General features: G+C 36.4%; 1 protein-coding gene across 1 annotated transcript in view; it reads right to left on the bottom strand.

Annotated features, from left to right (window-relative positions):
* LOC138326158 (receptor-type tyrosine-protein phosphatase delta-like) overlaps nt 1-13,559 on the bottom strand; it is a 166,093-nt gene that overhangs the window by 107,467 nt on the left and 45,067 nt on the right. The window contains exons 6-7 of the mRNA XM_069272286.1: nt 12,923-13,117; nt 12,258-12,368 (exon numbers count right to left, since the gene is read on the bottom strand). Of these exons, the coding sequence (XP_069128387.1) occupies nt 12,258-12,368; nt 12,923-13,117 (306 nt within the window). The remainder of the gene's footprint in view (nt 1-12,257; nt 12,369-12,922; nt 13,118-13,559) is intronic.

Below are 13,559 nucleotides of genomic sequence, written 5' to 3'. Positions count from 1 at the left end.
GGAAAATTCGCAGGTTTCACTTAAAAAAAAAATCCAAAGCTAGGAAAAGGGTAAGCAACCTTTTGAAGCCCTTGGACTAATTTCCTCTGAAATTAACGTATATGAACAATATTCTAAGGTGCAAAATTGAATGTCAGGGAGGCAAAAAGCAAAAATTAGAAAATTAAGAATGATAAATATATCTTTCCTGTAAAGAAATTAATTATTATACATGTTTAATGATCTGTTAATCATATTAATCAATACATGTGATTCATAAATACACATTATCATGTGTTATTAAAGTGACAAAATACTTATTTAACAACTTATGTTTGTGAAATAATGATATTTTTGTGAAATTTACAGGTACTTGTGAACTTTTCAAGCGAGGGGTTCAATATCCTCACAACCATTTTACTTGACATTCAATCCTCGTGTCTCGTAGACATACCAAAACTCCCAGAATCTTACATAATATACCGTTTATATAAATAGCAAAACATTAATTTCCTGCAGATTTTAGCCATATGTTAACCGTCGACAGGATTAATACGAACCCTCACAAAAAACACAGGATGTTGGTGCGTGTTTTTTTTATATCTAGCCGGGAGAACACCATGCATGTCAAATAGCTTTTGATTGGTTGTGGAGGTTTAGTAAGATTAGAGCGGGATAAATCGTGGGGATTTGGCACAAATAGCCACGTAACGATCCCAGCACCACCAAAGAACCTTGTGCAACCAAAACACACAAACGTCACTCACAAAAACCTCAGACTGTTGTAATGTTTGATGTTCAAATTTGCATCTTAGATCTTCAAGGCAACGATAAACGTAATCTGTTTGTAATTATCGTTATTGTTAATCCTAAATATAAACCTTTATCTTACTGAGACGGAGAGATTCATAAAAAAATTCTTGTTAATATGAATCATTTGTTTTGTTTCATAAGAAAGTTATAATAAAATCAGAACAAATCAAAAGCTGAACTGAAGGTCATAGTTTATGGATATCTTCTTTGGAATCTAAAGAAGTCAAAAGATTATTTTTCCCCAAATTTTTGTCTTAAGAATATGGATTGTTTTTCTTTCCTTGGATCAACGAGGCATTTTACCTACAATTCTGACTCAACTAACAGTACAAGGTACAATCCTACAATAAACAAATGATTTTGTATTTTGTTTTTAGTTACAATAATTAATTTTTCGTTAGAAAAGCCAACAAATTGCTCATGTGTTTTGGTCACTTCCTTAGGTTGATGGTGGTCGAGGAAGAAAAAAAAACCACGGATCTGTTACCTGCTATGTTCAGTAGCTGGTCTATATCATCTACAACAGAGCAGACCAAACCTTTACTCACAACTCAGAACCTAACATATCCAATGCTATGGATAAGTTATGGAATTAATTAATTCAAATACTGTGTTTTCACCATTTTGTCTCTTTTGGATACCTTTACTTTATAATAAGCTTCTTTGTTGAACAAACTTGATTGTCATATTATTTGTCCCTAAGATATTGTATTTTTTGTTTTTGTAGCTGAAATTGTCCACAACATTCAATGTTAATATTCTCAAGCATCTTTCTGTGGATATTGAAGTTCTAGCTCCTTCCCTTTTAACTTTTTTTCTATTGAACTTCCTTTTGAATTAAAGTCCTACAAGACCCGATATACAATTATATTAACATTTTAAGAAGCATTCTAATCAGAACTAAAGCCTACCATATTCTACTAATTTGTGAATCTATATTATATAATGAAATAATCTTGTCTTCAGTAACATCTTGGGATATGGTCTCCTGATGTTAGAATGACAGGAAGGTTAGAAAGAAGTTCTAAGAGAATACTGTGCCAAGACCCATCCTGGTAGTTACAAGGCCTGTGATCCCTAATTGTGTCCACCTTGACCTTTTTCAGTTATTAGGATAATCTAAGTCCATTCCCCATTATCTACCAAAAAACTTTTAGTTGCACTATTTTAGAAAATTTCCCAAATAATGACCCTTCACCTAGAACAATGAGATGATTTTTGCCTGCCAACATCTTCCTTTAAATTGTAGACATAAGGATCGAGACACATCTTTTTTGGTTGCCAAACCATCCTTGAATTTAAAATATACAGAAATTTAAGGAGATATGTAGTTTGGTTTCCAAATATTTGCAATAGAAATGTAGAAACATTAGGGATTAGGGGGACATGATTTTTGTTTATAAGTAACCCTTCTATGAGTTGAAAACATGATGGACAAAATATTAAGAGAATATAGCTATGAGATTAATGCCTAGTGAGTGGGGTAGACTAGACTGTTGTATACATGACATGTATAATAAATGACTGCTGGTCTGTATTGATTGGAGGTAAAGGTGTAGAAACATGTGTAAGTTCATGTTAGTGTACCATAGGCCTAGACGGTTCAGTCGTTCATAACAATCGAGGTCAGTCATTCATAACAAACGAGGTCAAATATTAACTGTGTAAGTTCATGTTAGTGTACCACAGGCCTAGACGGTTCAGTCGTTCATAACAAACGAGGTCAGTCATTCATAACAATCGAGGTCAAATATTAACTGTGTAAGTTCATGTTAGTGTACCACAAGCTTAGACGGTTCAGTCGTTCATAACAAACGAGGTCAGTCATTCATAACAAACGAGGTCAAATATTAACTGTGTAAGTTCATGTTAGTGTATCACAGGCCTAGACGGTTGAGTCGTTCATAACAATCGAGGTCAGCCGTTCATAACAATCGAGGTCAGTCGTTCATAACAAACGAGGTCAAATATTACCTGTGTAAGTTCATGTTAGTGTACCACAGGCCTAGACGGTTCAGTCGTTCATAACAATCGAGGTCAGTCATTCATAACAAACGAGGTCAAATATTAACTGTTTAAGTTCATGTTTGTGTACCATAGGCCTAGACGGTTCAGTCGTTCATAACAATCGAGGTCAATCATTCATAACAAACGAGGTCAAATATTAACTGTGTAAGTTCATGTTAGTGTACCACAGGCCTAGACGGTTCAGTCGTTCATAACAATCGAGGTCAGCCGTTCATAACAATCGAGGTCAGTCGTTCATAACAAACGAGGTCAAATATTAACTGTGTAAGTTCATGTTAGTGTACCACAGGCCTAGACGGTTCAGTCGTTCATAACAATAGAGGTCAGCCGTTCATAACAATCGAGGTCAGTCGTTCATAACAAACGAGGTCAAATATTACCTGTGTAAGTTCATGTTAGTGTTCCACAGGCCTAGACGGTTCAGTCGTTCATAACAATAGAGGTCAGTCATTCATAACAAACGAGGTCAAATATTAACTGTTTAAGTTCATGTTTGTGTACCATAGGCCTAGACGGTTCAGTCGTTCATAACAATTGAGGTCAGTCATTCATAACAAACAAGGTCAGTCATTCATAACAAACAAGGTCAGTCATTCATAACAATCGAGGTCAGTCGTTCATAACAAACGAGGTCAAATATTAACTGTTTAAGTTCATGTTAGTGTACCACAGGCCTAGACGGTTCAGTCATTCATAACAATCGAGGTCAGTCGTTCATAACAAACGAGGTCAGTCGTTCATAACAAACGAGGTCAGTCATTCATAACAAACGAGGTCAGTCATTCATAACAATCGAGGTCACATATTAACTGTGTAAGTTCATGTTAGTGTACCACAGGCCTAGACGGTTCAGCCGTTCATAACAATCGAGGTCAGTCATTCATAACAATCGAGGTCAAATATTAACTGTGTAAGTTCATGTTAGTGTACCACAGGCCTAGACGGTTCAGTCGTTCATAACAATCGAGGTCAGCCGTTCATAACAATCGAGGTCAGTCGTTCATAACAAACGAGGTCAAATATTAACTGTGTAAGTTCATGTTAGTGTACCACAGGCCTAGACGATTCAGTCGTTCATAACAATCGAGGTCAGCCGTTCATAACAATCGAGGTCAGTCGTTCATAACAAACGAGGTCAAATATTACCTGTGTAAGTTCATGTTAGTGTACCACAGGCCTAGACGGTTCAGTCGTTCATAACAATCGAGGTCAGTCATTCATAACAAACGAGGTCAAATATTAACTGTTTAAGTTCATGTTTGTGTACCATAGGCCTAGACGGTTCAGTCGTTCATAACAATTGAGGTCAGTCATTCATAACAAACGAGGTCAGTCATTCATAACAAACGAGGTCAGTCATTCATAACAATCGAGGTCAGTCGTTCATAACAAACGAGGTCAAATATTAACTGTTTAAGTTCATGTTAGTGTACCACAGGCCTAGACGGTTCAGTCATTCATAACAATCGAGGTCAGTCGTTCATAACAAACGAGGTCAGTCGTTCATAACAAACGAGGTCAGTCATTCATAACAAACGAGGTCAGTCATTCATAACAATCGAGGTCAAATATTAACTGTGTAAGTTCATGTTAGTGTACCACAGGCCTAGACGGTTCAGCCGTTTATAACAATCGAGGTCAGTCATTCATAACAATCGAGGTCAAATATTAACTGTTTAAGTTCATGTTAGTGTACTACAGGCCTAGACGGTTCAGCCGTTCATAACAATCGAGGTCAGTCGTTCATAACAAACGAGGTCAGTCATTCATAACAAACGAGGTCAAATATTAACTGTGTAAGTTCATGTTAGTGTACCACAGGCCTAGACGGTTCAGTCGTTCATAACAATCGAGGTCAGTCATTCATAACAAACGAGGTCAGTCATTCATAACAAACTAGGTCAGTCGTTCATAACAATCGAGGTCAGTCATTCATAACAATCGAGGTCAGTCATTCATAACAAACGAGGTCAGTCATTCATAACAAACGAGGTCAGTCGTTCATAACAAACGAGGTCAGTCATTCATAACAAACGAGGTCAGTCATTCATAACAAACGAGGTCAGTCATTCATAACAAACGAGGTCAGTCGTTCATAACAAACGAGGTCAGTCATTCATAACAAACGAGGTCAGTCATTCATAACAAACGAGGTCAGTCATTCATAACAAACGAGGTCAGTCATTCATAACAAACGAGGTCAGTCGTTCATAACAAACGAGGTCAGTCATTCATAACAAACGAGGTCAGTCATTCATAACAAACGAGGTCAGTCGTTCATAACAAACGAGGTCAGTCATTCATAACAAACGAGGTCAAATATTAACTGTTTAAGTTCATGTTAGTGTACCACAGGCCTAGACGGTTCAGTCATTCATAACAAACGAGGTCAGTCGTTCATAACAATCAAGGTCAAATGATTAAGTCCTGTGTAAGTTCAAATGGTTCTTGGAGGTTCAGCGAAACCAAACCTCCATTGGCCTAGATGGTTCAGACTGTCATTCATAACGATTGAGGTCACGGAGTCAAACATTTCCTGTTTAAGATCTAGACCCAGTTGGTTCAGTCATTCATAACAATTGAGGTCAAACATTTCCTGTATAAGTTCTAGAATTAGCTGGTTCAGTCATTTTTAACAGCTTCCTATTTAAGTTCATGTTAGACTACGATAGGTCTACATGGTTCCTGGAAGTTGGAAGCAAACCTCTATAGGTCTAGACCGTTCAGTCATGTATGTAGTCATTCATAATAATAAAGGTAAAAAGTTTCGTGCATAAAATTCTGAAAGAAATAAATGTCATTCCCTCCACATGAACTCTGAATGCGACAGGATGTACACTGCAGTGATTGGACAGGAAGCATTATCCATTATCCCTTTACCCATTTCTAGGCAGGTGCATCAAAACATTAGACAGTTGCTTTAACTAAAATTGCAGACTTTTAAAACCAAGACAGATTTTACAAAAATGGGGAAAGAAAGATTTCTGAATATCAAGCCAAAGAATTTACTAATTAAATAAGTTTTAAATGTTTTAGACAACCAAAGTTATCACAATTTCTTCTACATTGACAAAGACCATTAAACAATCTGTGAATTATCTTGTTTTTTTTCACTTGCTAAGTGTTTTAGCTGTGAATAGTCGTAGAGATACCTGGGCCAAACATTTCTGGAATAATTTCCATTGCATCAGAGATTTTCACCTGACAACATGCAGGTTTACAACTCGGCATGGAGGTTCATACGAGGCATCCTAACCGTTTGGACAAATTCCAATCTTTTTCAAATTATTCAAATATTAATGCCTCAGATTGTGTTTGCCAAGTTACGGTAGCTCTGTACTAAACCTTAAAACTCTGCTTCAAGTGATCCTCCGCATCGTAAAACCAAATATCAAAGATAAAAAGTGAGGTTTAACTTTCCGATAACGACATTCTTTGACTAGACACTGAAAAAGACCCAAGTAATTAGATATGATGGGGTGATGTATTTTGTAAATAAAGGAGATAAGTTCAAACACAATATTGTGCAGGACATTTTTTTTCATGCTTTTTCGCTGTTAATGCATCAGCACGTTTTCTGATAAATGTTGAGTTACTGCAAACATTGTCAAGGTAACTATGTGTTATTACCAGGCGGGTCTTGTAGACAATGTATCTCCGCAAGATCTTAAATGGAGATTAATGATGAAATACATCTCTGACCTAAATAATCACAGACAGAATCCAGAACAGTAACTTGAAACTTCTTAAGAGGTTGCATTTTACAATTCAATGTTTACTTGGCCTATAATGTTATATTGGTCAATTCAAATGTTATTTTTTCAATCCCCTTGAAGCAGTTACAACAGACCAATATAAATGTATTGGGATGGCTAAATAATGAGGGTAGAGAATGTTGGGGTATGGAAGGGAGAAATGAGGAAAAAGTGGAAGTGTGGGGGAAGGGTGGAGAGAAGGGAGAAGAAGAAGAGAATTAGAGGGGATGTGAAAACGATAAGTATATAAGGAAGGGGAGAGGGAGAAAAGTAGAGTAAGGAGGGGTAGAAAAAGTAGAGTAAGGAGGGGTAGGAAAAAGTAGAGTAAGGAGGGGTAGGAAAAGTAGAGTAAGGAGGGGTAGGAAAAAGTAGAGTAAGGAGGGGTAGGAAAAGTAGAGTAAGGAGGGGTAGGAAAAAGTAGAGTAAGGAGGGGTAGGAAAAAGTAGAGTAAGGAGATGTAGAAAAAAGTAGAGGGGCGGGGAGGGAGAAGAGTAGAAGTATGGAACAGGGGATAGAAAAAAGAAGAGTGGGGAAGAAGGGGAGGGAGAAGTACAGGGGGGGTATTGAAGAAATAGCGGGGGGGGGGGGGGGGGGGGGGGGGGGGGGGGGGGGGGGGTGGGAGGGGAAGAATTTAAATGGGTAGGAATGGGGAAAAGTAAAGGGGGAGGGGATGCAAAAGTAGAGGGGGAGGGGATGCAAAAGTAGAGGGGAAGGGGAAGGAAGAAGTAGAGGGGGGAGGAATTAGATGGGGAGGTGATGGAAAGTAGAGGGGGAGGGGAAGGAAGAAGTAGAAGAGGAAGGTAGGAAGAAGAAAAAAGCAGGGGGCAGGGGAGAGAGAAGAGTAGCAGGGTGGGGAGGGGGGAGGGAGAAGTAGAGGTAAAGGAAGAGGAAGAATTAAAGTGGGGAGGGAGAGGAAGACCTAGAGTGGGGAGGGAGAGGAAGACCTAGAGTGGGGAGGGGGTAGCTGACACTAATGCTAGGTACACAGTGAATCAGAACCACCATTCTGTCTAATCTTGTTTGCAATAAGATAAGTGTGATAAGGTAAGGAAATCAGTACAGTGACGCAGTAGTGTGTTCATCTCGCTGATCAAAATATCTGCTTTAATCAACCCCTCCCAAAAACCAACCTCCTAAATGTTCATCTCTCCGCTGATCAAACATCTATAATCAGAACCCCTCCATGTTAACTACCTACTAAGTATTGAGTTTCCTGACTTCATCCCGTCTCTCATTTTTAACATTTTCTTTTTCATATATCCCTCTCCACAAATGTATCTATCCATCGAATGCCAAACTTCTTCCTCATCAATGTCTGTCTATATGAAAAACATTTTCTAAGGGACTTACTACAGAATCAGCCCTTGTTCAAACCCAATTTTTTTCTTAAAAAGTTTCTCCATTAAAAAGATTCGTAGCCAACAGATCTACTAAAAGGACAAAAGTATTGCTTTCTACCTTCTTCCCCCCTCCGACTTTTTCTTTTTCTTTTTCATTATCCCATTCTCCCTTCTCTTTAACACCTCTTACTAGACGATATTCACCTTAACTCTCCTTCCCTCTATATAATCTCAAAACCTTTTTTCTCCTCGCATGGTTTTATTTTTTTATCTCGTTTCTACAGCCTGTTTTCTTTCTAATCCATTGATCTCCTCATCAGTACGCAAGTTTTAATTCTACGAGTTACTGGGGACTTAGCTCTGATGATATTGATCAAATCACCGCAGCCTCATTCTGAGGAGCTTTGTTGAAGGCCATTTTCCACGTCCTAATTCGGTGTCTAATTTGCCATCTGATTATTGTCAAATCTACGATTTTACATGTGTGTCTCCCGATGTGAGAGTTGAGATTCAATAACTGGGAACAGAACAATAAAACCACAGCTCAATAACTCTATATTATAGCAGGACTGAAGATTTGTATCACTTTATTAAATGTTTCTTGTTCTTTTTTTTTATACACAACTGGAGTTTTACTTCTGTACTTACACACATATGTATATAACATCTCCGCATCAGTTTTGATTCCTGAATCCCTAAAGCCTCGTAGAAGAGATAAGACCATTAGATCTATTCTATTTCTACCTTTAGTGGTTTTCTGTGAATTATGAGCCATTTTACTGCCCAACCCTTGAAATTGCATGAACCGCAGTACGGAAATTACATTATTAAATATTTATGGTAAGGTTTTGAGGGTGCGTGGAGGGAGAATCACTTTTCTTAACCTGATGAGTTCGGAGATATAAAACCAAGTCTAGGTGAAAGAGAGGCTTTGTTTCACTTTACGCCCTTGATTGAAGGACAGAATTAAACTGGTCAGCGGAACAAATTGGCCATGGATATTGGAGTTAGGTGCTGTCTTAGACAGAACTTGACCTATTTCCTAAAATAGGAGTGTCTCAATTGATGGGTGAAATCCCGGAGAATCTAGTACAAAAAAGCTCCTCTGTAACCTAAGGGATTAAAATACCCAGAAAATATATGTCCCCCTTTTATTATCTCTACGGATGCCTCTGATCCCGAGCATACTGACGGATACCAGTCTCCAGTATTGACTGAAGGGATGATAGGTAACCATCAGTTTTAGTCTAATTAAAATTTGAAGCCACAGAAAATCTAAATGTCCATGGATTCTACCAGCCACGTCTGACTTTCATGGTAACATAATCTAAGTTAATCAAGGTCTTAAGGGTGTTTTGAGTTAATGGTAGTGGCTGGGATTACGTGTCTCTCCTCCACTTCTTCTTTTCCTGCCTATTCCCTCCTCCTCTTCCATATAGTCCCCCTCCCTCTCTCTAGCCACCCCCTTCTCAATAGTCTCCCCTCCTCCCTTACACTACCCGTCCTTATATTCCATGACTTTAAGGAAATCCTTAACTTCAGATTTACCACAGGTTGGTCATAACAGAAGTTAAGAAAACAACTTTTAAAAATCTTTCCTTAGGAGTATACTGTCCTAATGTTAAGGAACATCAATGAAACTACACTATAAGTTCAGTATGTTGTGTTTTTAAATGTTTTAATATGATTATTGTTTATAAAGATGTCAAGTTAGTCAATATTATTCAATGCTAACAAAAAAGATCCAAATAGTACAATACATTTCATGTGTATTAAAGAAATCAAAATCAATTTCCAGTTTTTGGTTTAGAAAAAAAATCCACCATACACAAAAAGTAAGTTTTATTCCTGATTTCCATATCTAACATTTCAGATAACACTTAAAATTAAAATGAATCATTACATCATGAGTTCTAGCACCAAAATAAAGAAAAAGTAAGACAAGATTAAGAGAGTTAATTATTAATTTGGATTAAGATGATTTCTTTGATGGAAATATTCAAAATGGTAGGAATGTGATTGGGGTGGGGGCAGATGGAGTTAGGGTTTAAGCCTAATAAATTCAGAATAACATACTGTCTTCTGGAAATAGTTGATGGGGTTGGAGTGAGTAAAAATTTGGTAAAAATGGCCCCCGATTGGTATTAAGTTGTTATCAGTAACCTATCAAGTTTGGCACACTTTACTTGATCACCTGTTCAAATGTTACTTGGCAACCACTGATCTTTCCCATGATGCACCTGTTAGCCAGTCATGTTGTGTCATGGCGGTTTTTTTCCCCCTGGAGAGGAGGGGGGAGGGGGGATGTTCATTTAACTCTAACTAGGATAAGGTGTGGAGAAATTGTGAACATATACAACAGGTGCACTGTCTGCACATCGGCCAATCAGAACAGCTGTTTTATATGATTTTTGAATTAGTCGCCCCCATCTACACCTCTCTATAAACCTTACACTTTATCTTGGCAAGTACAACAATAACAGACATATAAACAATTCATATAAAAAGCCTAATGACCAAGATGATACCAAAACCAATCTCATTAAAATTTACAAAAGTCTAATTTGCTAATGCTACATGTAATTGGAATTTTTCTATCTGCAATCAATTGAAGGTTGGTATTTTTCTTCCAGTTGTATATTTTCATCCCACTAATTGATTTCAAGTTTTATTTCAATTTCTAGGTTGGCACTATGGGGCTCCACGAGGGGAAATTAAGCCATATTATTCAAAGAGAAAAGTTTTTATAACTTCCCATTAAAATGATTGTGTGTTTTGTTTATGGAATGGATATGATGCGTCGATGTTAGTGAAGCAGAACTGACTATATTTTTGTTATATGGAAAATGATAATAGTGTTGATATCTATGATATATCAAGGCTTAAAATCAAATAAGGGCCCCGCTATTTACATGTCTATATATGATCAGAGCTTTATACCAGGAAAGTCTATTTTAAAATATTAAAAATTTCTGCTGAAGAACCTCAGATTTGTTTACCCATCACCTTGACAGTTCCCAAGCGACAGTTCAGAAGAAAATTGAAGAAACTGCTGTGCCTTATTTGTACTTGATTTTTGAAATCTGATAGCTGATGTGGAGCACTGGTCTTTTAGATGAATTATGACTAACTTTTGCTTTATGATGTCACAGAAAACTATCAGTAATTTAAAAGATTTCAAATCTGACCATGACTATGTATTAAACTATAGCTGATTCAATCTCCTTCTCTTAATTGATTTATAAACAATTGTGTCATGATTTCATTTTTTAAAAATTGGCATGGACCCATGTAATTATCTTTATCAAATGATTAGGAGATGTCTTGTTTCTTACGTCTCTGGTTAAAATAAAATGTCATAACAGAATGTTGATTCCAAATGACCATCAGACTTTGGGCTATAGTCAACTCCTTGTTTAAATTTGAACAACTTCATTATGATGAAGCAGAATGCTAATAGTTAAGATGGTGATATTTTAGATCTTACACCTATTAACATTCAGTTTTAATCCAAACAGATCTAGGATGTATTGTAGAATAAACAAACTGAATTTAAGAACAAAATATCCTTTTTCTTCCTCTCAGATGCGGGGCCCTAATTATCCAGATATATAAGACAGCAAGCTCCGTATAAGACTAAAATTTGATATAATTTTTGTGCTGCGATTGTTACCTTTGTAATTTTTGTTTGTTTCTTGGTTTAAACCTGTAGAAAGGGGCAAAGGTCATATTGAATTTCAAAACAGACAAATTGATTTCATTAAGGGTTACCATAGAAATTATTCTTCTTTATTTGAAAATCAAAATTAAACGTTTCTCTGCTAATTAACAAGACGATCTACAAACCCAGAATATATGACATTGATAATCAAATCTTTCATTTTAACAAAACTACATTTTTGATATTCAATTAAAGAACTGGTAAGGTGGAAGAATTCCAAAGTAAATCTAATACATGTAAGTTCTAACTGAATATTTGATATGTAAATGTGAAAAACAAAAGAAATTAAAATGGAAATTTAAGACGTAAAAAATGTTTAAAAAGTTATAAATGTCAACTTATGTAAAACATATCTATAGGAACTAAATATCTTTACTACTCATGAAATTTAACAATGGACTGGTCTGGTCTTTGATTTAGAAGAGTCCAAATGTGTTCTCAGGGGTGAATGAGTTTAAGATGTAGACCACAGCTTGTTAATTGTCATAATTGATTAATAATCCCCCCTCTCCGCACCTTTATTCTAACCCACATTCCCTCAAAATAATTTAGACATCACGTCACTTTGTACAATAACTTTCTCCTAGAATTGTTTTTATTTGTATTTTTATTTTTACTTACCTCGCACATAAAGGTTGGCTGCAAATGAATATGTCACACCAACTTGATTTTCTGCGACACATTCGTATTTTCCTGCGTCAGATTCTTGACTTCTCTCAATGAACAGGGTACCTATGGAAAGAAACCAACATTGAATTAGAGTCACAAGAGTGGTCTCCCTTCCCTCAGATGTGTGTTTGGTCCAAAGGGAACTAATTTATACCCAACAGTGAGTGTTGGTAAATAAAACTTAAATACAAAAGTTTGTAAGGTCCATCTTTTACTTTCAAATGACACCAATATATCAACATTACTTGTTGAAAGCTTTTTAAAACAACTCATTTATACAATATTGGTGAAATAACTGAACAGTGTCATTTGCAGTCTTATATTTCAATATGTAGTCAATATTCAATACATAACATTTGTGAATTTGATTATGGAAGCAAACATAGAGTGAAGCCTGCTTTAGCAACAACCTGTGTATAAAGACCACCTGCTTATTGAAACCACTTTCTTGGAATCCCTAATGGCCATTTGTAACACAGTTCAACCTGTGTATAAAGACCACCTGGTAATAAAGACCGTTTTCCCTCTGTTTCTTGTCTGGTCTTTATAGACAGGTTTGACAGTATATATGTTAGTGTTTTATGATTGATATTGTCCTATTGTTCAGTATCTGGTACCTGTTGGCTGTATTGTTATCCTAGGATCACTCATGTCCACTGGTATATAATCTTTGATCCAGAAAATATGAGGTCTGCCCATCAGTTCCTCGGCGTTACGTGCGATCGCCTCACACTGCATCTTTACCTGCCGGTCCTTCTCTACGGCCTTGAGTTCTGGGTTTACTGTGATGCTGGGGTAGCCCTTAGGGATCCCTACAATGACAAGACAACAAGCATGGTACCCATTAGTAACTTGGTCATGAATATTCATTAATTATACACCGGCAAGAACAACTAATTAACTGAATTGGTATTTAACAAATGATGTGATCATAAAAAATGAAAATAAAAATCTGTTTTGATTTTTGTTTTGGCTTTTTTTTTTACAAGCTGAAGACAAGTCACTACCAAACTTAAATTTGATAAAGATGTTGCAAGGGAGATAACCCTTGCTTAAAATGTTCATATGCCTAAAAAAGCTAAGTACCGTAATGCTTAAAATTTTGTTTAATTTAAAAAGCAGTTTTTGTTTAATTTAAAAAGCAGTTCTTTCTGGTATAGTAAAAGATTTTTTTCATCATACTTTTTTCTTGAAAGTTTGAAAAAATGGCCAAATCGATGAGAAAAAACATATTTAACTGTGAAATTGTTTAAC

Source organism: Argopecten irradians, chromosome 6, assembly GCF_041381155.1.
Source record: "Argopecten irradians isolate NY chromosome 6, Ai_NY, whole genome shotgun sequence".
NCBI classification, from domain to species: domain Eukaryota; kingdom Metazoa; phylum Mollusca; class Bivalvia; order Pectinida; family Pectinidae; genus Argopecten; species Argopecten irradians.
This window is presented reverse-complemented; position numbering and strand designations above follow the sequence as displayed.